The 23,450-nt window shown below is 46.1% G+C and overlaps 3 protein-coding genes; 2 read left to right on the top strand and 1 right to left on the bottom strand.

Moving 5' to 3' along the window:
• Positions 1-9,345: 9,345 nt before the first annotated feature.
• GSTUM_00002885001 (uncharacterized protein) lies at positions 9,346-11,392 on the top strand. XM_002836592.2 has 8 exons: positions 9,346-9,692; positions 9,745-9,798; positions 9,870-9,880; positions 9,942-10,105; positions 10,232-10,283; positions 10,348-10,414; positions 10,470-10,522; positions 10,571-11,392. Exons 1-8 carry the CDS (start codon positions 9,607-9,609, stop codon positions 11,257-11,259), a joined length of 1,176 nt encoding a protein of 391 aa, XP_002836638.1. The 5' UTR covers positions 9,346-9,606; the 3' UTR covers positions 11,260-11,392.
• A 471-nt stretch (positions 11,393-11,863) lies between these two features.
• GSTUM_00002886001 (uncharacterized protein) lies at positions 11,864-13,304 on the bottom strand (the record flags this gene model as incomplete). XM_002836593.2 has 4 exons in its annotated part: positions 12,711-13,304; positions 12,459-12,520; positions 12,142-12,406; positions 11,864-12,060 (listed from the first exon to the last, which is right to left on the bottom strand). Exons 1-4 carry the CDS (start codon positions 12,757-12,759, stop codon positions 11,864-11,866), a joined length of 573 nt encoding a protein of 190 aa, XP_002836639.1. The 5' UTR covers positions 12,760-13,304.
• A 1,105-nt stretch (positions 13,305-14,409) lies between these two features.
• Positions 14,410-16,510, top strand: GSTUM_00002887001 (uncharacterized protein). XM_002836594.2 has 7 exons: positions 14,410-14,585; positions 14,688-14,719; positions 14,780-15,125; positions 15,186-15,221; positions 15,281-15,757; positions 15,821-16,242; positions 16,293-16,510. The coding sequence occupies exons 1-7, from the start codon at positions 14,554-14,556 to the stop codon at positions 16,376-16,378; spliced, it is 1,431 nt and encodes a 476-aa protein (XP_002836640.1). The 5' UTR covers positions 14,410-14,553; the 3' UTR covers positions 16,379-16,510.
• Positions 16,511-23,450: the final 6,940 nt, after the last annotated feature.

Raw genomic sequence — 23,450 nt, forward strand, 5'->3', positions numbered from 1 at the left:
CCCCCCCACCCCTACCAATCGGACCGTATCATAGCCAGGGACACAGGGAAGTTTTTCCCCTCCAATCTTGATTTTCACTCTCACATACTCAGACTGGTGGAAAGATCACAGTTTGGATCCCCATTTGAAATACAAGTAAGCCCTTTTCATCGTAGGAAAGTTAAAGAGAAGGTAAATATACCGGGCCTCTACTTCCCATCCCATGGGTCCAGCCAGTTCACAAATAAAGTATCAGAGAAAGGAGACCTTCCACTCCACGCAATTGGTCTGGTGTTGGCATTATTGTATGGGAAACTGGTCTCCTAGTCAATACCGGTATAGTATAATAGCAACAAGTGAGCGATCCATTCGTGGGAACACTTGAGTGAATGTTATCACTGGCAGCTGTGTTCAAAAATTATGACAGCATACGAGTGGAGGTATTGTACTGTAGTAGATATTGAAACCTTAGCAGCTCATACGGCCACAAGATGCTCCTTTCATCGAGATAATAATATTACGATAACTTTGTGCTGAAGAATTTCAATTTTGCTGCCCCTAAGTTATCTTGCAGCCACGTAAAGTCTCCCGCTGTTTATTCCTATGCACTCTTTTCTTTGACACGATTAAAAACTCTAGTGCACTAGGCTTGAATTAAGGGGAAAATATAACTTAATCAGGCTCGGACGTGTAGCAATACAATACAGTACAGTGGGGTGGAAGGAAGTAGTGCAATACCATTGCAACGGCATCCTCCACGATCGCATCTCCGCTTCCAATCCCCTTATTGTGATATCACCTCTATCCTTCACAGCCCTCTAACCCTTCTCAAAAATCAATACGCAGGTAAAAGGAACCTGCCGCAGTGAACATAAGTAGTTTAATTAAATAAATATACATAGGTACTTGAGAGAATAATAAGATAAAATAAAATAGCAATCTATCCAAAAAACATTGAGCAATGGTGATTATTGACTAAGAACAAGCAATGCTTTGAGTGAGGAACTACCCAAGATGACCAGGTCCAAATTATTGCCCTACGAGAAATAGCAGAATGGTCTTTCACAGCGATAGCTGCTAAATTGGAGGAAAAAACTGGCCTCAAAGTACACCATATGTCACGAAGGTGGCTTGGCATGGAGAAGGTTTTCATATGACTCATGATTATGAGTTATAGGTATGTTATTGTTTCGCACATATGACTCATTTAGGTCATATGCCTTGCACATATGATTTATGTTTTACACATGACCTCATTTTGAGGTCATGGGGGGGCACATGTGACCACTTGGGGTCATATGAATTGTTTATTATATTATAATTGGTTTATGAGTTTTCGCACATGACCTTGCTATGAGGTCATGGGTTTTGAGCATGTGATTACTTTGGTCATATGATTAGTTTGTTATAATTTGATTTCGCACATGTGACCACTTTGGGTCAGATAACTTAGGACAGGGAGAACACTATATAAGGAGGCCGGTATGGCTGAGAAGGATCGGTTCTTCACGCTTGGTTCTAAGTACTTTTCCTCGTCCTTGCTGTCACTTCACCTTGGAGCGTTTCTATCGCACCCACGATAGGCTTTGATGCTGGGGATTCTGGAGGAGATATCTGAGTTCACTTAGTAGTTCTTAAAATTCTTGATGTTGAGGTCTACTTGCATTACGTGGTGGATTACTTGTTTGCACTGTTTTGTCACTTACTAGTTATCTCACTATGCTGGCACTTCAAGCTCTTCATCGCAGTTACTTATAAGCCACTTTCAGTAAAATGTCTTCAACTTCCTGTCTATCATCTACTTGCAGGTTTTGCGTTCGATTGGGGGCATTGAACATTGTATATGGGGGGATCACCCATGTCATTCTTTAGGCCGGCTCATGTTTCTTGTTGGGTTTTATGGAGTCCTTAGTTCACACAATATAAAATGCCCACGAGTTCACTGGATGAGCGTCCTGTATTCTCAACTTGTCGTACCAGTCGCATCACCTCTCAGGTGACAGGGCAGTACCTGCCCAGCCCCTCCTTGTTACGTGATGTTTGTACGGTTGGAATCCTACAATACTGTTTATCGCCATTGTCTTGCAGTTTTTGTCCTTGCAGTATTTACAGTAATTCAGTCAGGTGTCTCCTCCTCACCTCGGTGGGGATAGCTTTGACCCTGAAAAGACTTACTCCTTCGTGTGGCTTTTGTTACTACCTGGTGTGGTGTGGGACAATTGACTGCCGGACACTCACGTTGTCTGTGTATTTGGGTAGTTCGGCTGTGGATTGTGGTTGGTGGCTTTATCCATTGCAAGTAGGACCTACCTTCTGTTTGTCTACTTCTGTTCGCTTGCACTCCCTCTTCCTGTCATGTCAGTTGGAGGTGCCTCTTGCCCATTGTTTGGTCTGTGCCTGTTACCAGACCTGTGGGGCTGGCTCTGGCTGGCTCTGCTTACTCTTTCCCCACTTGGTTAAACTTTGGTTCAGCTTAGTTGGATGGCGTAGCTGGTATCTATACCTTCGGGTATTGGTACTGCCTCCTTTGTGACTCCCAGCTGTGGCTGGTAGGTCCACCTCGACTAAGTAATATCGGGGGTTGGGGCTCTGTTGGTGTAGCCAAGACTAGTGACTATCTGATGGGGCTAGGTATAGGAGGTTCCATGGCTGTCGGATGGTTGATCTGTCTAAGGGGTTGAGGAGGCTGGATGGGCTCCGTGATATCTGGTGCGTGGGGCTTAGGGGTGGCTGATTGAGGGAAAAGAGGCACCTGTGAGCACTGGTCAGGCCTGCGTCAGGTTGGGAGAGGTCTAATTAAGTGTTTTCAGTCTAGCTTGGACTGTTGGACGAAGCTGCTGAGTGCTGTAAAGCTCCTTGATAGACCGGCTGACTGATAGCTACCTGTGCAGATAGTGTGTTGCAACCACCTACTTGGACTTATTTGGGCCTTGCAGGCTAGGTTTTGTAGGGTTTGTTTAGTTTCTTTGGCTTGGTTTTAGGTACTGCAGGAGGGGGCAAGGCACCGTGGGTGGGAGATAGGCCCCACTGATCTTCTTGTTCCACTACTATATCACAAATGTGGCTTGGTGAGGAAAAGGTTTTCATATGACACATGGTTATGAGTCACAAGTATGTTATTGTTTCACACATATGACTCATTCGAGTTATATGATTTGTTATGTGTGGGATTTGTGATGCTTTCGCACATGGCTCAAATATGAGTCATGGGACATGTGCCTGACAAGTATGCCTTACAAGTGTGCCTTGCGGGTAGGCCTTGCACATATGATTTATGTTTCGCACATGACCTCGTTATGAGGTCATGGGTTTCACGCATATGACTCAGTCGAGTCATATGACTTGTTTATTGTATTATGATTGGTTTATAAGTTTTTACACATGACCTCGCTATGAGGTCATGGGTTTTGAGCATGTGACTACTTTGGTCACATGACTGGTTTGTTATGATTTGGTTTCGCACATGTGATCACTTTAGATCACATGACTACAGACAAGAAGAACACTATATAAGAAGGCCGATGTGGCCAAGGAGGATAGGTTCTTCATGCTTTGTTCTAAGTACTTTTCCTCCTTCTTTCACCCTGTATCGGTAGTGAAGGTTCAGTTACGATCCAATCAGATCCCTTGATTTCTATCTCATGATAGGCTTCAAGTCTTTAACTTCGAACACCTTTTGGGGACTTCGTTGTTATACCTCCTCCTACATTTGCTGAAAGTCTTCTCTTCCTTCTACTTATTCTTTCAGTTGTTCACTACGGTCGTCTCCTCACAGTCGCAATGGCTAAGCAAGCCTCCGCCCCCTCTGCCACATCCACTGTACATTCGTCGGTTGTTCTGTCTCATGCCGTCGAGAAGCACTTCATACTAGAGGCCGAAGTTTCTCACCTTTAGCATCACATCTCTGTCCTTTTTCAGCGATTTCATCGCACTGGGAAAGAGATATCTCCCTTGTTGGCGGCCCTCAAGAATGAACGTGCTATTAATCATGGTTATTATATGATGTTGGTGGCTGAAGTTCACATAGTTATCCCCTCTTCGCTTGTCCTCTCGGTCACTTCGGTTACTACGGTGGTCTCAGTTAGATGGAGTGGGCTAGACACTGAGAGTTCTCAGGGTCCAGCAAAGGAGCTCTCTTGGGAGAATGTTACGCCGTCGGTTATCTCAGCCCCTCCTGCAGCTTCGATTGTGGTTGGTGGTATGGGTGGACCGGTTCCTGATTCGTTAGGACCAGTTGAGGTGTTTGCTCCTGGTTTGGGTGGGGTGGATCCTGGTGTAGTGACACCAGCCACGGTGGTATGATCCCCTTCGGGGGAGCAGGTGCCTGAGTCCTCTGGGGCTGAGCTTGTAGCTAGTTCAGGTAACGCCTCTGGTGGCATCCCTCCTGTGGCGGTAGGTTGTGATAAAGGTGGCCTGTTCACTCCTGTTACTAGACCTGCGCCTAGAGGTGGGAAGAGAAAGAAAAACAAGAAGTGCCGGGTCAAACAAGACCAGACCTCACCTGTGCTACTTGTCTCTGACTTGGAAGGGTCATCGCCTTCGCTAGTTCACTACCGCAAACTGGCTACTACAGAGTTCGCAGTGGGTACACCACCTGTGGAAGGAGCTGAGGAGTTAGAGGATCAGTTGAATACTTGGGCTTGTTCAGTCAAGTGCCAGTGGCTTGGGGACTATCTCATTCTGGCTACTTCCGTTGAAGTTTTTGGGCTGCACTGCCGGTACAGTGCCTCTCTGATTCTCTATGACAGTTCGTACCCCCTCAGATAGGAAATCTTTTGCCCTGTAAGTCGGCTTTCCCTCAAGTCTACTCGCTTGGGAGTCAGGTGTTTCTTTTGTTTGGGAATGGGGACAGGCGCTGGGGTGGTCAGCAGGGTGTCCCAGGATCATTGAGTGGGGGCACTCAAGAGGATTTCTACTGTAGAGGAGGTTTTTGCGGAGCCATATTCAGGTAGCGGTAGTGGAATTTTTGTATTTTGTACGAGTAACTTGGCTGGTAGGTAGGCCGGACTGGGGAGGAGTATTCTTTACTATTGATGGCTTTGTATTTAGTGTTCGTAGTAGGGTATGGCGTGAGCATATTTGAGATACGGGTTTGGAGGTTTAGTTAGTTCGTAGTTAGTGGTATCCGAGATATGACAACCTGGGGGCCCAGCCTTGGGGCTCCTCGTATGCCAGTGTTGACGGTACGAGTTTAAATAAAATTAGATTGAATTCTAAGTACTTTTCCTACTTATTACTTTAACAAATATAAAACACCTTCACGATCTTTATCTTTATTGCAACATTATTGTTACGCCAAGGAAAGCTCTTCACAAAGAAGAGTTAGAAAAAGCTTACGATAGGCGTTCCTGGTAGAAGATAGAGGTCTTGTACTATCGGTAACGTAGGCAGAGGCCTAGTGCTATCGTAAGACTAAGGAAAGAAACAGAAGAAGAGAATTATCATTCCCCATCGCCAAGAACTAACTATCCAAGGAGGGATCGTTACATACTACCTATATGTATTTCCTTTGTTTGTGTTATTTTGTTTGGGGAACAGATAGCAGGTACAGGCCCGCCTCACCGGTATGTTCTTCAGAGGTAACTGGCAAAGTGAGTTCATAGGGTTGATGGCCTGGCACGCGGGTACGAGAGGTAGACATGTTAGTAACATACTCCCTGCTATTGTGTCGCCTGTAAGCTTAGTTCATTATTGGTTTTCTACTGTGGTAGAGGTTATTGTGGGACAGCATTTAGGCTGGGAGGCGAGGAACCTAGTTGAGTTGGTCTTTTGCTCAGCTTTGCCTATAATTAGTACTAGTTGGCTTCATACCAGAGAGACTATGGACTTGGACTAGGGCAGGTACTGGGTTGTTTGATGGTCCTGTAATTAGTTCTCGTGTAGGCATGACTCGGGAATGGTAGGTACGGAGCAGTAAACTTAGTTAGCTTGAGATTAGTAGTATACCAGTTAGCGGTATCCCTGTGCCAGCGGGGACTTGTTGTATGCCAGTGTTGGCGGCACAAGTTTAAATAAAATTAGATTGACTTCTAAGTACTTTTCTTACTTATTGCTTTAACAAATATAAAATACCTTTACCCTCTTTATTATTATCACGACCTTTATTACTACTACGACAAAAATACTCTTCTGAGAGAAGAGTTAGAGAAAGCTTACGATAGGCATTCCCGATAGAAGTCAAAGGTCTTGTACTATTAGTAATATAGGCATAGGCCTAGTGCTATGGTAAGGTGAAGTAGAAGAGAAGTATCGTTTCCTATCACTAAGAACTAACTATCTGAAGAAAGATCGTTATACCATAGTACTTGTGCTCGCATCTATCACTGCTACTAGGAAACAGGTAGTACTTCCAACTACCAGTAAACAGAAAGACCTCTAATCTTCCAAGAGTCTGATTTCGATGATCTGAAGTTGATTATTAAAGAAAATCGAAGAAATAAAAGACTATCTTGGAAAGATATTAAAGAAGTAAAGGGATTGAAGGTCTCATCTAAGACAATCAGGAAGGCAGCTAAGAGTATTAATTTAAATAAAAGAAAAACTCACAAGAAGTAAGTTTTCTAATAAAAATTTATATTTTTACAAAGTTAAAATATATTTTAGATGGAATTTGGACCCTAAAAATATATCAATTAGATTTGGTTAGTGTATGAGAAAAAGAGCTTGGAAATTGAGAGAGTGGTCTAGAATCATATAGATAGATGAAACTTCTTTCTCTATAGCTGGATTTGGACAGAGAGGATGGGTGATGAGAGAGCCTACCGAGAAGTATGATCAGGATTGTCTGAATGAGGTCTGGGAGTCAGGAAAAGATACTGTTATAGTATAGGGAGCCTTTCATGGAAATTTGAGGTCAAAGTTAGTAGTAGTGCCAGGAAAGGTTAAAGTAGATTCTTGTAAGTATACTAAGTGTATACTAGATCTAGTTTTAATTCCTTTCTGGTATGAGGGTTGTAAGAGATTTGGTTGGACAAAGGTTGTTGAAGATAGTGCACCAGGGTATCAAAAGTAAGTTCTATCTTCTTTCATATATCTTATAATTATTTTATTTTCTGTCTTATTATTATAGAACTACTTACTTAAGAATATAATCTAACTACTAATTTAATTACAGATTTTCTACAAAGTGTAGAGAGAAAAATAAGGTAGATATATTGCCTTAGCCACTCCAGTCTCCAGATCTGAACTTGATTGAGAATATCTGGGGAGATATGGAGACTTACTTGGGGAAAAGGTATGAAAGAGTTGCAAGTAGAGACAAGCTAATCAGAGCTGTGAAGGAAGCTTGTGAAGCTATTTCTAATGGAAGGTTTATGGGTCTTTGCAGGAGTATGTCAAAAAGGATCAGAGAGGTTATTAGAAGAAAAGGGCACCAAACTCATTATTGATTTAGGGTTTTCTTTTTATTTTACTTCAAGAGAATACTGAGGACTATTTTATTTTATCTCCTTCACTTATTTTATTTATTAAATGTTATTGTAGAATGAGGTAATACTATACGTTGTTGAGAATATTGATATACAGAAATTTGTGTTGTACAAGTGTCACATTACTTTTTTCCACCTCCTGTACAGCTTTGGCCAGCTCCTGCAAATTACATTGATAGACTGAAGCTTCACTAATTAGTCAAATTAAATTGCATCTAACAACTCACCATCCACAACTTCCTAGCCACATCTTGATGTGAGAAATGGCTATATATTCTATGAACCACAATAGCGATTCCCTTTTCATAAGGCCTTCATCCTAACTGTTGGCAGATTTCATCAAAACTCACTCAATCAAGAAATACAGAGTGTAGGGCCTGGCATCAGTTAACCAGAAAAAGCTGTACTATGATAATATTATTATGATAATAATAATATTATGATAGTACTAGTACAAGTATGATACTAAGGTACTTGTCACAGGTAAGAAGTACCCGCAAACAGGGGGGGTAAAATGGCATTAGTGCAGGAGTATTTGGGAGGTCTGTGTATATAAAGAAAAACTTCCAATTTCCGTATCTGAAGAGTAACTTTCCCAACTTTCTCCTGATATCATGACCAAGAAAACAGGTGAAAATGCTCAAAAATCTCTATTATATACAAAATTAACATTAATTACTAGAAAATGCTACCTATTAAAACCAAAGAAGCCTCATACAAGACTAGGTGCCAGGTCCAGGCACTGCGATTTAGCGCAGGCTGGACCTATGCCCGTATTGTCGAAAATTAAAACCTAGCCATTAGTATGATAAGGAATATCTGCAACTCACCCACAATACCGATAAAGAGAAAGGTAGACCTTTCTCTATCTACTCACCAACTCGCAGGCACCTGGTCACTACAGCAACACAGGATGCTGCCTACTGCTAAATATCATTCTATGAAATTGCTGAACTCTGTGGAGTTCATGCAAGTGAACAAACACTGTGGAAAGTATTCACCCTCAAGGACTATAAATGGCACAAGGTCTAAAAGAAGGTAGTTTTGATCAATGCAGCTAAGGCAAAGCGTCTTCGCTTTGTCTTAGCTCATCAACACTGGGAGGTAGAGGAGTAGTAAAAGGTTATTTGGACTGATGAGTCCTATGTTTGTATTGTCTGATTCTCGGGGTACGGTTTGGATTACTTAGCAGCTGGGGAGGAATATCATGAGTCTTCCATCACTCCTAAATTCAAAAAAAAAAAAAACGCGATTATAATTTGAGGTGGGATACTTGGGAGGCAGAGGACACCACTAGTTTTATGGCAGCAGGATAACTGGGGGCCTATCACTGCTTGCAGCTATATGGAGCATATTTTGGTTCCTGTCCTATGGCCATTTTGGTATTATGAGAGCCATAGGAGGGGTGAATCTCTCAGGGTGATAGAGGACAGCGCATCAGCTCATTACACTATCTATACTCAAGCATTTCAGCAACTACACCATATGCTGAAAATGGATTGACCTCCCTCCTCCCTGGACCTTAATCCAATAGAAGATATTTGGAACCTTCTAAAGGATAATATTAATGTCTGCCAACCACGCCCTAGGGGGAAGGATGAGATGGCAATTGCTATTCAAGAGGAGTGAGATAGGATTCTGACAGCGGACATTTTGGGCTTCATTGATATGATACCACAGCAGATTGCTGCCATAATTGCAGCCAATAGGGGCCATACTGCAGGGTAGATTCATTATAATGTTTATTGTTTATTGTTTAATGTTTAATATTTAATTTTCAACCTTTAATCTCTAATTTTAATGTTTTTTTCTACACTTCTAAGTCTACAAAATCTACAATATCATGGAATTCGTGATTGTTTACAATATTTTTAGCTCTTATCCAGGTTCTAAAGGGCCAATTATAACCACTGTTTTCCCCATCCCCCTTCCCTATACCCCTGCACCAACACCATTTTACCCCCCCTGTTTGCGGGTACTTCTTGCCTGGGACAAGTAGTACGTACCCTTAGGATGCCGGTAGCCGGGACTGTGTGGCGCCGCCGACCAATGCGATGCAGAAAAAAAACAAAAACAAATTTTAACTCGCGATCAGCTTGTGCCGAGCTCCCAGTTAATCCCGTATTATCACCCTTCCCCGTACCTTTCACTTCTTCCTCCCATCTGTATCCGATCCTCCTCAATCACGAAAACGCCAAACATGGATATTCATGACCCTCCACGCTGGCTTTCTATCACCGGTCAACCACTCCCTAACCTTGAGTTTCCAAATGGTATCACGGGCATGTTTCCCTTTTTCCGCCCCTGAACATCATCCACACAGCTAACTGCTTGAAAGGAAAATGTCGCGACATCAAAGAGTTCGAGAGACTGAACCAACTAGGGGAAGGAAGTTTGTTTCACCGCATTCCCAGCGTTGGTTTACTATAATTCATAACATTAACCAGCTCTTAAATTAAACAGCCTACGGGGTAGTACATCGAGCTCGAGACCACGGACCCGATAGAAAAAAAAGCATTGTTGCTCTCAAACAAGTTCGAATTTTTGATTCTGACCGTGGAAACGGCATTCCAATTACCGCTCTACGTGAGATCTCCATCTTGAAATCCCTCCGACATCCCAACGTCGTCAATGTTCTGGATGTTGCTGTGGGCGTTGAATTCGACGAGATATACATGGTCATGGAATACGCGGAACAGGTTGGTGGAAACTTTTTTTCCTTTGGAATTTTTACTTGACGGACAATTGGCGCACCTCGGCTGGCTTATGGATTCCTTCGTTCGAATGGACGATGGAGTTTTGTGCTTGCGTTTCGGTTATTCTAGGATTTGGCAAACCTTCTCGATCACGCGAGAGTTAAATACTCTGAGAGTGAAGGTATGCACCTCTTTCCATAATTTCTTTCTCACAAGTGGCGATCACACGATTGACTGTCATGTAGTGAAATGTCTTATGAAGCAATTGGTGGAAGGACTAGAATACTTGCATCGGCACAATATCATTCATCGGTACTTCCCTTCAAAAAAGCCTTCGACCAAATTCATGCTAACCTAGACACTACAGGGATATCAAAATGTCTAATCTTCTACTCACAGCTCATGGCATCTTGAAGATTGGTAGGTTCGCTCAAAATCCACCTAGGAACGACAAGTTAACTCGTACAGCTGATTTTGGCATGGCACGCGAGTATTCCCCCCGTCCCCTGACTCCCGGTGTGGTTACAGTTTGGTACCGAGCACCCGAGCTCCTTCTATCCGCCAACCGTTACAATCCCTCCGTAGACATCTGGTCGGCCGGCTGTATCATGGGGGAATTGATACTCCAGATGCCACTTCTCCCTGGCGAAACCGAGACCGAGCAATTCTCTCTTATCGTCAAACTCATCGGTTCGCCCAGCGATAAAATCTGGCCCAAGAGGCGTCTCCTCCCTGGTATCTACGAAAAAAGTGCTGGTAGCCGAGGTAGATATTACGATCCACCCATCGGGGCCCAGAGCGAGAACATGCTGGAGAGACGCCTAAAGGGTCAAACAAAGGAGACAATCAGACTGATCAACGAGATGTTGACCTACGACCCTGATCGGAGGATCACAGCTAGTGAAGCTTTGAGACATAAGTACTTCACCAGGGAAATGCCACCCGCCCAGAGGCCAGAGTTGATACAGACCTTCCCGGAGATCCGCAACGAGCGTAGCGACGATGGCAGTCATCATGCTCGTGGTGGTGAGGGTTTGGGCAAGAGAAAGACAAAGGATGCAGGTGGTTCCTACGTATTTGACTTTCCCGATAACGGATTTGCCGAGAGTCTCGATGGTGGAAAAAAACGGAGGCGGAATAGGGATAAGGGAGAGTAAATCCTTTCTCTTGTCGCGATTACCTTAGAAATAGTGGCTTTTTTTCCCTTACTACATTTTCACATCTCTCCTCTCTAGATTGTGTACTGTACAATGCTTTGTGTACCGGTACTAGATGTGATAACCAGCATTTCTATTTCTAGTATAGGGTATGATACTTGACAGGTTGCCGAGCATGACAGGGTTCCGAGTACCACCATCACCCCCGGTGAAGATATCATACCGTGTACGGTATTTAACCTGAATGAAGTTGCGGACTCATTTGCACTGCTCCCTGCCCTACCCTACTCCTGCCCTACTCAACACCCTACCAACTAGTCTATAGCTCTCAGTCCCTGCTTACGCAGCGCACAAGCGGATTTCGTTTTTATTTTTCGTTTCTGCCCCTTTCCCCGCTTCTCCGACTTGCATAGAACTAGCACTATGTATTGATGCTTTATTATTCAAACCTCACAAAACAACTCTTGCGTCTACATTATTTCAACAGTCGTAAGTCATATCATATCGGCAGATCGAATGAGAAAGCCAAAACCAACACCAACCAACCAACCAACCACGAGCCTGGAAAAGAGAAAACTCCCGGGTATACTTTATCTCTCCACCTTTACTTCAAAAGTTCATATCCTCCTTCCGGCGGCATAACCCATCCAGCAATACTCACAAACCCAGCAATAACAAGCATAATACTCCAAGAAACCGTTGTCATGACCCAACTCAAATCCAACTTCCACCCAACAAAGAACCTATCATCATAATCATAAAGATACGCCACAAGCGCCACAGCACCGCATTGTGTCATAGCTGCCCAATCGCTCGAACATCAGCCCAAATCTCCTTCTCCCACATCACATCCACATCGGTGAGGGGAAAGGAAATACAAACCACAAATAAGTACTAGCCCAACCAAAACCTTCCACCCATTCTCCCTCTTCACTCGCCCGCCCATGAGAATCGCTGCAAATGCAGTTATTATAGCGCCCTCGAGGACAAGTGCGAAGCTCATCAAGAACGCTATTGAACGCCACATGGAACAGAAATAGCGATCGTGCCCGTGGCAGTCCGAGTATGTCGGGAAGCGCTCGCAGCTACCGGTCAGGCTAGAGCAGCGCTTATGGAGGCCATAGTGGTAGGTTATCGGGCCGGCTTTCTGTGAAATGGGTCGTTAGTAAGACAGGGGGGTGGAGGGAGGAAGAACGTACTGTTACTTCGACGTGGGAGGCCCACCGAGGGATGATTATTGAGGTTAGAGTTAGGATGGAAACTGAGGAGATATTGAGTTAGAGAGGTGTTTGGAGTGCCTTTTCTTCTTCTCGAGATGTGGAGTTGTGAAGGAGGGTAGGTTTGTCTGCAGAGAATAGGCAGATATATCTCCACTCCCTCCCTTCCTGCAGTTAGGAGTTGATGCTGTGTTTGACCGAAATTGAAAGTCCGCAACTAATGACGTAACATACCTGCCACAAATGCTGCGAGTGACGCGCCGTAAATAATCTTCCTTGTCATGACTTCTTGGATTGTTGTCCCTTCTTCTCCTGATATTGCGGTCTGTTCTCTCACTCTCAAAGAGGAACTCTTGACTGAAGAGAGGGGAGGAGAAGTCGAAGATTAAGAGGGAGAGAAGAACAAGGCGGAAATTTTTGTTATCGGCAAAGTGAGGGGGTCAGTCGTTCAGTTTAAAAACAAAATCCCGATAACCCACCAACAGGCTCGATTCCCGAACCCCACAACCAAACACGGACCGTTCTACAACACCGCACTCTAGATTCTCCGGGTGGAGAGGAGAAGTTTTGGTGGGGTGGTGTGCTAAAAAGATATATAACCGCTCGCCGGTATTGAAATTTGGGGGTCGTTAGGTGGTGAAGTGGGTGGAAGGGGGTTTTGTTACGTTGCCCGAGCAGTAGTCGCCTGTATGAGCACTGCGCAAGAGGACGGTGAGGGTGAGGAGGAAAAAGGCCTTCCTTCTCCCATTCAATTGTCCGGGGGAAAGAACGGTATCAATTGGGGGATCGATTTGTCCAAGCACCGTGCTCCAGTACAGTACGTAACTGATTTTAGTCGACTGTTAACAGCCCGACGGATAGTCATCGGTATTGTTATCTGGCAGCTCGAACGGATGGGATAGGGGATGCTCGAGAGAGCCGGGCCTGCGGCTGAGAAAACAGGAATTTCTCATTACTCTGCAGGGATTTTTTTTTTTTCCACCTCCATATTCGCCTGCGAGAGCCGATATGGTGTTGGCGGAGCAATCCCCATCTCAATCTTGAGAGCTACGGTCCCTAGAAAACAGGAGAAACCAGTGCCAGTATTCCTTAACGAAGTGTCGTGACTACAAATAAACTATCGTATCACATCGTTAAAGCGATCGTCGGCAAGGCGTTTTAGGAGGAATGATCATGCCCTCGATCAAGACATCGGTACTTATGGTATCACACAGCAGAAAAACCTTAACCCGCGTATCAGTACCAGGAAAGGAAACGTTTTCGTTTGGTCTTATCTTTTGGCTCTTGCGCTGCGCACCACCGTCTGGGGCGAGCATCGGGCATGTCCACGCTTATGCACGAGAGCCGGTACGATATGATACCGTACGATACATTGCCACCGATACGCTACCAGCACTACAACAAGCAAGAGTGCCACCAAGTTCATCACCTATTATCACTCGAAATCATCAAAGAACAATACCTATATTTTCGTCAGCCATAGGATTGCCGGGGGTCAATAACACACCTGCTTACCCAGAACATGGCATTTTATGAGTACCGGCGGTCTTGGGGCCAAGGGGGGGGATAGTCCGGAGGCCCCGCACACATCTGAACGGCCCAGAGCATCAGCAGAAGCCCTCGCAAATAAGGAAAACCCAAACCGACCCGGGCATTCCGAAAACGCTTCCTCACGACTTCAAAGCATCAGGTCACCAGAAGGACTTGCATAGGCTACAGGGAAATCCGTCTTCTTGGACCGCCAATTCTCCGCGGACACCACGGTACCGGTATCGTATTTGATCTTACCGCTACCGGTAGTCGAGACGGGGGTTGCGCCATAGCCGTCGCTAGCCTTTCGGCATCTCTTGGCATTTGTAACCCCTCTATTTTTCCCCTCCACACCTTCCTCGAGCTTTGTAGCCCCCTTCCCCACATGATTCTTCGCCCCTCATCCGCTCTTCTTGGTAAATATTTTATCAAGTCCTCACTTCCCCATACATCCTTCCAACACTCTCCCTTACGACTTATTGGCCAGAAGTTCGCTAGGCTGCAGTTCCATACCCAAACTATAGACTACTTTTCTGAGAGAGCAAGCATGGCTCCGCAACTTGACGGTTACTTTAAGCAGTGAGTATACCTTTTTTTGTTCGTTCATTACCCCAATCACCGAAATGGACTAGTTGGTTTGTTCATTTGTTTGATTATGGAGCATTGCTGATTGGTATTTAGGGTAGATTTGATGGCGGACTCGTTCATCAATCGTTCGTATTCACTTAATATTTGCCCTCACAGCCCGGAACCCTATTACTGAAAACAGCCAGGCCTTCGTTCCGCCGTTGCTATCCCGTCGGTATCGGCTGATCCGGGCTTGCGTCCCAAGGTTGTCGCAATGGCTGATTTTCTCGAAAAGGAGCTCAGGGCTCTGGGTGCTTCAGTTGAGAGACGTCTGCCCGGGAAGCAGCCCGGCCATCCTGACCTCGACCTTCCTCCTATTCTTTTGGGTAGATACGGTAATGACGCCAAGAAGCGCACCATCTTAGTCTACGGGCACTACGATGTCCAGCCTGCTTTGAAGGAAGATGGATGGGCTACTGAGCCTTTTGACTTGACCGTAGATGAGCAAGGCAGGATGTACGGAAGAGGTAGCACCGATGATAAGGGTCCTGTGTGAGCTCCACTCGTGATCCCCATGCCTCAATTGGAGAATATGCTAATATTTATTCCCAGCCTCGGTTGGATCAATTCCATCGAGGCCCATCAGAAGTAAGCATATAATCCTTTCGATTTGTTCACAATTTTTATCGTTTGCTAACAAGCCTTAGAGCTGGCGTTGATTTCCCCGTAAACCTTTTGATGTGCTTTGAAGGAATGGAAGAATACGGTTCCGAAGGTCTCGACGACGTAATTAAAGAGGAGGCGAGTAAATTCTTCAAGGACGCAGAGGCTGTGTGCATTTCCGACAACTATTGGCTTGGAACCAAGAAACCATGTTTGACATACGGTCTTCGAGGATGCTCGTACTACTCGCTTGCTGTTTCGGGACCTGGTCAAGATCTGCACTCCGGTGTCTTTGGCGGGACGGTTACTGAGCCCATGACAGACCTTGTTAGGTTGCTCGCAACTCTCGTTGGTAATAAGGGAAAAATCCACATTCCCGGCTTGAACGAACTCGTTGCTCCTTTGACCGACGAGGAGAAGGAGCTATACAAGGATATCAGTTTTGAGATGTCAGATCTGTATCAGAGTCTTGGTAGCGAAACGAGCATCTACCTGAATAAGGAGGATACCCTGATGGCCAGGTAAGTTGAAGAAGCCGGAGGTTCTGTTATTCGTGAGTTAGCATATCTAACTGTAGTATATAGATGGCGTTTCCCAGCCCTTTCCATCCATGGTATTGAAGGAGCATACTCGGCACCTGGAGCAAAGACCGTCATCCCCGCCAAGGTTATCGGAAAGTTCTCCATCCGTACAGTTCCTAACATGGAGCCCGATAAGGTAGATGAGCTAGTCTTTAAGTTTGTAGATGCCGAATGGAAGAAGCTTGGCTCCAATAACACCATGAAGTGCGAGCTTCAGCATTCTGGCAATTGGTGGGTTGCGAGCCCAAAGCACTGGAACTTCTCTGCTGCTGGTAAAGCCGTTGAGAAGGTTTTCGGTGTCAAGCCAGACTTTACGCGCGAGGGTGGTAGTATCCCTGTGACATTGACCTTTGAGCAAGCTACTGGGAAGAACGTCCTGCTGCTTCCCATGGGCAGCAGCACTGACGCCGCCCATTCTATCAACGGTGAATTTCCTGTCACTTTGCGCTGAACGTGCCATACTAATTTAGCATAGAAAAACTTGACAAGAGGAATTACATCGAGGGAACCAAACTTCTGGGGGCATATCTTCATTACGTCGCGGAGGAGGAACAGGTCTAGCTGAGCCCCTGGAAATCTCCCTTTTTCATGGCTTCCTATTTCTTAAAAAAATTATACCAATAACCTACAACTTGCTGAGCGCGAGTCAAGGTAGTGTTAGCATCAAAGCACGGTCGCAGTCGCCCGTCAATAGCCTTCGAGGAGCTTCATTATTTACCTTCAGTTTGTGAACCGAGTGATTTCATATGACTCAATGGTTCAGATCGCCCCACATGTGCCACCGTATATTCTTGCAGGAAATGAAAGACTACTCGAGTATATGCCCTAACACCGATCGCCACTGAAATCCCAACAGCTAGCCCGCTCTTTTCACTAATAATGCGTATTCATTTGGTGCCGAACCTTCCTTCGGCCCAATGGCCCTGCTGGGGTTCCAGCTCTGATCATGTAAACGGCGAGGGGTCCGAAGTCCAGTAGCCCGAATACCGTACGCTCGCTGTTTACATAATCGGAGCAGGAACCTTGCACGGCCACCGTATAGTATCATACCAAGAAGCGCCATGACAGCACAGGGATCTCCAGCGCTCCAACAAAGAGTAAGTTACCGGTAGTATATACGGGTACGGAAGTGCCCTACGATCAACACGGCGTTGAACACATGAAAACCCACGAACAGATTTACCCCCCATCTGCAGACTCATCTTGGCGCATCAACGTCGTACCCTAGCACCCTACGAAGTAACTGTCGCCGGTGTGGCCCGGTGACTGAGTTTACTTTACCCCCTCTCCACAGCTGGCGTTTAATCATTGTCCAATGCCTGCACCTCACCACACCCGGTGGTACAAGAACCCTCAAGCTGCGAAATTGTATCCCTTGACACCACGCGTGCAGTCTCCTCTCCGCGGCAGGGTAGTTGTCATATTGCCCGCTTACGGTGCTCTCGCGGTGCTCATACCGTTTCGGAAGGGGTACTGTACACAGGCTCTCACTCGAGATTGTGGCTTTGAGGCATGGTAGCCTTGGTAGGGCAGGATTATAGTAGGGAGGGGGACAGAGGGGGGGAGTGGAAAAAACCCTTTCTTTGTATCATACGATTGTGTGAAAGCGGATAGGGATGGACCGGTCTAAGTACAGTGCAGTGAGTCGAGCAAGCACCGGTACGCTTTACAAGCGGGAAGCGAGAGGTGGGGTGGTTTGGGACGTTTCTCTACCGATACCGGGATGACGGTGGTGGAATTGCGGGTATGTATCATATAGATTGGTACTATGATACTTGCGCCTTGCAAGAGTTTCCAGAAATGTGAGATTAGGCTTGGCACTTTTTATCAAGCAGGAGGTCTCTCTCACCTGAGTCAGCACCAAGCCAAACTCCGCACTTCCGGAAACCTTTTTGGCAACGGGCAAGTACCGGTACGTGTACTTGTACTATACCGGTACTCGTACTCGAGTACGGTACGACACCGCATGCACTGGCGAGAACCGGTAGGCGCAAGTACTTCTACGGGTACACAAGCACTCTCAAATACCAGTAAGATGTAAGATTTTCATTATTATCGCTCTGTCTCAAAATCGCAATAAAACGCCATACCCCGACTTTGCGTAGCCAGGACCAAACCACTCGGTCCTCTCTCACTTTGGCGCAATCGTGAGTTTCACGTCAGCCGCTTCTTATTTCAACGTAAAAGCGTCTGCCGGCTCATTAATGCGGTATTAGGTGAGTAAGTATGACATGCCGTGGGTTACGGTGGGTAGTCTACATCTACAATTGTTGACAAATTTAATTTTTTTTGCCCCCCCCCCCTCATCCCCAGTTCTAGCAGAGTATAGTACAGTCGTGGGGGGGGGGTTCGCGTGATGGGTGGATGGTTGCAGGGCAATTAAAGTTAGAGTTGACCGTCGCTTTAATCGTATTCTTTCGATCATCATACAAGTATACACGCACCTCGCCACGCTGAACTGCAATGTACGAGTAGGGGCCCGGACACCTTGCCATAGTACCGGTAAATGGGCAGGCTCAGAGGGGGAACCCGAATCTCCTACCGTACCGCACACAAAAAGATACGGTGCAAAGTGCCTAAAGGCGGGTCCTCCGATGGAACAAGAATTCCATTGCAACCGATCGGAGTTGAGCCAAGACTCAACAAATATTGTCTATTGATACATCTCCGGACAACAAATAGTGAGCGGGAAGTGAATGTATTACCTATTCTTCAAAACATCATATATCATATATACTGTTGTGAGAGGTATGAATATTCATGATTCTCAACACTATGCAGCAAACAGAGTTTGCACCACCTCCATACATAGAACTATAAACATTTTCACATGATATCACAGTTTGTCATTGATTCTCCACCGTTGTTTTCAGCATGACTATCCGTACATTTCATCCCTTGTTTCACTCTCACCAAAAAATCGCGTTTTTGACCTCTAATTTCATTCCAGAGAAACCTCGAATTCAAATAAAAAAACCACTGGACTCTTCTTCACAGAATCGTCTACCTCCCTGTTGTTTTTTTGCTTCCAAATTCATTGTTGTTAGTGACTAATTAGACATCGGGTTTTGGTGGTTTGGAGGACCCGGTTTGGTTCTCTTTGCACTATACTGTGCCTGGGCTGGATTCGAATGCAGTGCTCTACTGTATCATACCAACCCCCTCCTGCGGCCTTGTTGTCCTTTGGGCGGTCCAAGACAGTCAGGCACACTAAGCCTTGCCGAGAATGCTAAATTAGAAAGACTGAAATCCGATTTTCTGACCAAGGTCGGCTACCGGTAATTTATCTGTTGTCAGATCTAGCCTTTGCGTGCCTGACGACGGATTTTGGCCGTTTCAGGATGCCCAAGGGATACAATTCTCGGGCCATTGCCTTTCTCCTCCTCGTCTCACCCGCTGCTTTGCCCCCTTTCACCGCCTTCATTTTTACTCCCCGGGTACGATATCTTTCGAGAACGATCGCGATCGTGATCGCAGGCCGCTGTCACCGACCAAACATCTTGTCCGGGGGGAAGGACACCAACTGCGCCTCGTTCGTAGTGTCGCGATATCCTACGGTACCGTAGTTCGTAGATGAAAAGATAGTGCAATGGTTGGGGTTCTATTTCATTGTCACCGTCCACGGGGGCGTGAAAACGTGGCTGGTTAGCACAGAAGGGATGGTTGCCCTACCCGATCATATGCAGGAGCCGATTTGTTTATGCATCGTTTTGGTAGAGTGATTTATCAAACAGTCAAGGTGGTGGAGTGGTTAACACGTTCGCCTGCTATTACCTCTGGTAAGTTGCTCAGCGGATGCCTTCGGGCGCGCAGGTTCGAATCCTGTCCTTGACGCACCTTTTTTTTTTCTTTCCCTTTCTTTTTTGTCTTCGCACCTGGGTTTGGGCATTGTTTGTCCCCTGCTTGGATGAATGTGGGTGGGCCACATCACAATACGGCAGTCGATGTGCGGTTGATACCTCCTGTCTTACCTACCGCACGTTTTTATTGCGGAGGGGGTGCGAAATGCTTTGTTTTGTCGGCGGCGGGGGGAGGCAAAGGCAACGAATGTAAAGTACCGCACCATACCGGCACTGGTATTATAGTCTACTCGTACATAGGTAGGTAGGTAGGTGATGATGAAGTTTACTCATAAATATCATAACGCTTCTCCTCCAATCCATCGACCCGGATCGCCGGTACCACAACTCTATCTCGAGATATCATACCGTACCGCTTGTCTACGGGTATCGTATCTGTTTTATTCTGGAAGGGTAGGTATGGTATCGTACGGTAGTATCCGCCCGTTGAACCCGTACGAGCACGGTGCCGGTGCTCGTACAGTGGTAAGGAAGCGGTCATGGGTATGATACCAGTGACGACGGTAGCAGATCCAGGGAATGATTTTCGTAACTACAAATGTACTGCACTCTTACCGCGAAAGCAAGATTCGTAGATAGGGTAGCCATTCATTCCATTTTCTCATTACCCCCCCACCCAACAGCAGCAAGAATAATCAATCCCCTAGAGTACAGTACGAGTACGAGTACAGTACTCCGATATCGTACAATAACCTACCATGACGTCGCGTACATTACCTTTTTATCTCACAGTGGAGAGAGAGAGAGAGAGATCTTATCACGTCGTACCGTACTTACCGTGCACCAGTTCTGCCCGCGAAAGCTCGCTTTACTTGCTTGCTTGCACTGGTACTCGGGTACTGGTACACACTGCGCGGCGTTGGCGATATTATGAGTATTTACCCCCCCTCCCCTCCCCGTTCCCTTCTGAGCGGAACCGACGCAAGCCCTTCCCGAACGAAGAGGAAGCAGAAGCGTCGGTCACAAGCCACAACTACTCGTACACAAAATCGGACCGGCAAATCTACTATGATACGATAACTCGAGTTACGATACTATACTTCGGCCAGTCGGTTCGATCTGTCGATATCCACCCCGCCGCATTCCCTTCGCTCACTCGCGCGATAGAATATCGCACTGTACGAGTACCATACATCCAATAGCTGGGCAAACACGTCAGCTATCGTACCGTACTCAAGTATAGTACATACAGTAGGGCTAAGACGATAGAATACCGTATCGTAGCCCGTCAATCATACTTTGTATGATACCCCCTTTCTCCCTTTCTCCCCGCACCACCGGATCGCATTCTAAATTACTTGGACCACCGTACGCTGCTATCATAGCTAACTCACGAGACTGAAGTTCAAGCCGCTGATAGGGTGTTGGTGTGATTGGTGTTTCACGGCACCCTATCAGAACAAGGGGGAGGAGGAGGCTCATTGGTGTGACCCCGCACCGGCTGCAGTAGTATTCTTTGGTAGCCTGGTGGTGTTGCAAGGCTGGTTGCTTGGCTTTATGTAATGGGCGGGTTGGTTGGTTGGCGGTGGTCGACGGTCGGGGTGGCTTGTGGAGGGGGGGTTGGGGTTTCTTTGGGTTTGGTTAACTTATAGCGGGTGGGGTGGGGTGAGGAATCTATTTTAATAGCGGTATTGTCTTTTTTTTTTTTCTTTTCGTTTTTTTTGTTTTCAGTCGGGGGACTTTCAATTGTCTAGACTTCTTCTCCTTCCCTCCCCTTCCCTCCCCTTTTGCCTCTCGGTCAGTCTGTTGGTCGTCCGGCGGGCATTATGGGGGTTAGTTGTATGACACCGCAAGCTTAGTTGTATGCGAGGAATGAGAGGAGTTTTTTCTTTCTTTCTTTTTTCATTACTTTACTAGAGTACCGGTACGGTATGGTCATGCAGATTTGTATTGTATCTACCGATGGATGGTGTGATGTGAACGCTTGTGCTTATAATAGGGGTTGTTATCATATCGTGGGCTTCCTTCTTCCCTTCCCTCCCTCTCTCTTTTTGACTACAGCGCAGAGTGGCACAGATCGTGGGGATGCTTGTGGTGAAATAGATTCGTCAAACGGATTCTGCCGGTGCTGGCCGGTGCTGGCGGAGGTGGAGGAGAGGGGAGGGAGGGGAGAAGTCTGCAGTTGTGATAAAAGTCACCACCGAATGAAATGGCGTCTTCGGAGCAGGAAGGTGTCGGTTAAATCCCGGACGATTGAATTCATTGGAGGAAGGAGGGGAGGGTCAGCGTTCCGACTTCCGGGCTAAGTTAGTCCTATTTCCTTTGTTCAAGCCTTCTCACGGGCTCAAAGCGCGACCGCCGAAACTGGAAGCTGGGTCTAAGATGAGATCATACGTCATCCGCCACACCCTTTTCCTTTTTGTTTATTTTCTCTCCCTCTCCGTCTCTTTCCTTCCTTTTTTCCCTTCCTCTTTTCCTTCCACTGAGTGGTGCGTAGAGGGAAAAGAGCCGAGAAGGTTCACACAATCTCTCACAATTTCTCACCAACGCTTTGCCAGAGGAGGAAAATATTTGGGCAAATCGAGGGCACCCCAAATTTTTTAGTAACCTAATGTGTGGCTCTCTCTCTCTCTCTGTGTGTCTGCGGTGATTGCTGCTGTTGCCCCCCCCCCCGGCAGCTTTGCCCAGCCTAGCTAGCATAAGTACTAGTACAGTACAAGTACAGTACGGTACTCGTACTTGTACGATAGGAAAGTCGTTAATGTTGACTGATGATGCTTGCTGTTCCCTACAACGTCACCGTCATTCTTTCTCATACCCCTCCCTCCTCTACAATCTACAATCAGCGGTGCACCATACGTACCGATCATCTACGGTACTCGAGTAGTCAGTAACAATACATTTTCTGCCCCATTTTTCCTTTTTTTTTTACCTCCCCTGCAAGGCCGCAGCACTTGCCCGCTCCTCTTTGAAATCGTCTTTGTTATCCCCCTCTGAATTTCTCGCGAGTACAGGTACGGTGCAACGATACAGTATCATATCATACTGGTACTCGTACCTCGTGCCGTCGACTAAAACAGCTCTCGCGCCGTCTCTCTGCTTAGATGGGAAAATCCTACCACTCAGGTCACAAGTAGATACCACAAATTATCTCTTTCCTTGTCCAAAGAACTGCTGGTACCGTGCCTCATTCACTCCCAGTTCGTTATTGTCATCTGTGCGCGCTCTGTCGCTTAATTGCTGGGTGCGGATTTGCTGTCTGATCTTGGCTCCGTGACGGTAGTTTTTTCTTTCTTTTCTTTCTTTTCTTTTTTCCCCTTCACATCATTTTCCCTTATTTTCTGCTCCTCACGATTGTAGTATCACCAATTTTCTCTCCAAACCTTTTATCTCGATCTGATCTTTTTTGTTGTATCTTCCTCTCAAGTATTCATTTTAAGGAAAGTCGAATCGGGATTATACCGGTATTGCAGGGCTGGACGAATAAGGAAAAGAGTGTCAAAGAGAATCGGGAGATAGAGAATCGGGAGAACGGGAGAAAGGGAGAAAAAAGAAGTAGTGGAGAAAGTGAAGAGGTTAAGAGAGAGGGGGGAAGAAGAAGAATAAGAAGGAGAAGAAGGATAATAACGTGAGACAAGCGTTGGCGGGCTGCTGTGCGAGACAGCTTCTTGCTTGCTTGGTGGTCCGGTTGGGAGGGGGTTCTTTTTTTTTTTTCGGTTGCTCTGCTACTGTTGTTGCTCCTGCTTGGCCTCTTCTGCCCCGAAGGGAATATTCAGGGAGGAGAAAAGGAGGCACACGAACTTTGTTTCGAAAGCGCCCACTACGTCGCCTTC

This window comes from Tuber melanosporum (genome assembly GCF_000151645.1).
Source record: "Tuber melanosporum whole genome shotgun sequence assembly, scaffold_153, strain Mel28".
Taxonomy (NCBI): domain Eukaryota; kingdom Fungi; phylum Ascomycota; class Pezizomycetes; order Pezizales; family Tuberaceae; genus Tuber; species Tuber melanosporum.

What these genes read in the sequence shown, in the direction of transcription:
- GSTUM_00002885001 (XM_002836592.2), top strand. Translation starts at nt 9,607, where the DNA reads ATGGATATTCATGACCCTCCACGCTGGCTTTCTATCACCGGTCAACCA. An exon ending in TCATGGAATACGCGGAACAG is followed by an intron (nt 10,106 to 10,231) that starts GTTGGTGGAAAC and finishes CGGTTATTCTAG; the next exon opens with GATTTGGCAAACCTTCTCGA. An exon ending in TAAATACTCTGAGAGTGAAG is followed by an intron (nt 10,284 to 10,347) that starts GTATGCACCTCT and finishes ACTGTCATGTAG; the next exon opens with TGAAATGTCTTATGAAGCAA.
- GSTUM_00002887001 (XM_002836594.2), top strand. Translation starts at nt 14,554, where the DNA reads ATGGCTCCGCAACTTGACGGTTACTTTAAGCA. An exon ending in GGCGGACTCGTTCATCAATC is followed by an intron (nt 14,720 to 14,779) that starts GTTCGTATTCAC and finishes GAAAACAGCCAG; the next exon opens with GCCTTCGTTCCGCCGTTGCT. An exon ending in TCCATCGAGGCCCATCAGAA is followed by an intron (nt 15,222 to 15,280) that starts GTAAGCATATAA and finishes AACAAGCCTTAG; the next exon opens with AGCTGGCGTTGATTTCCCCG.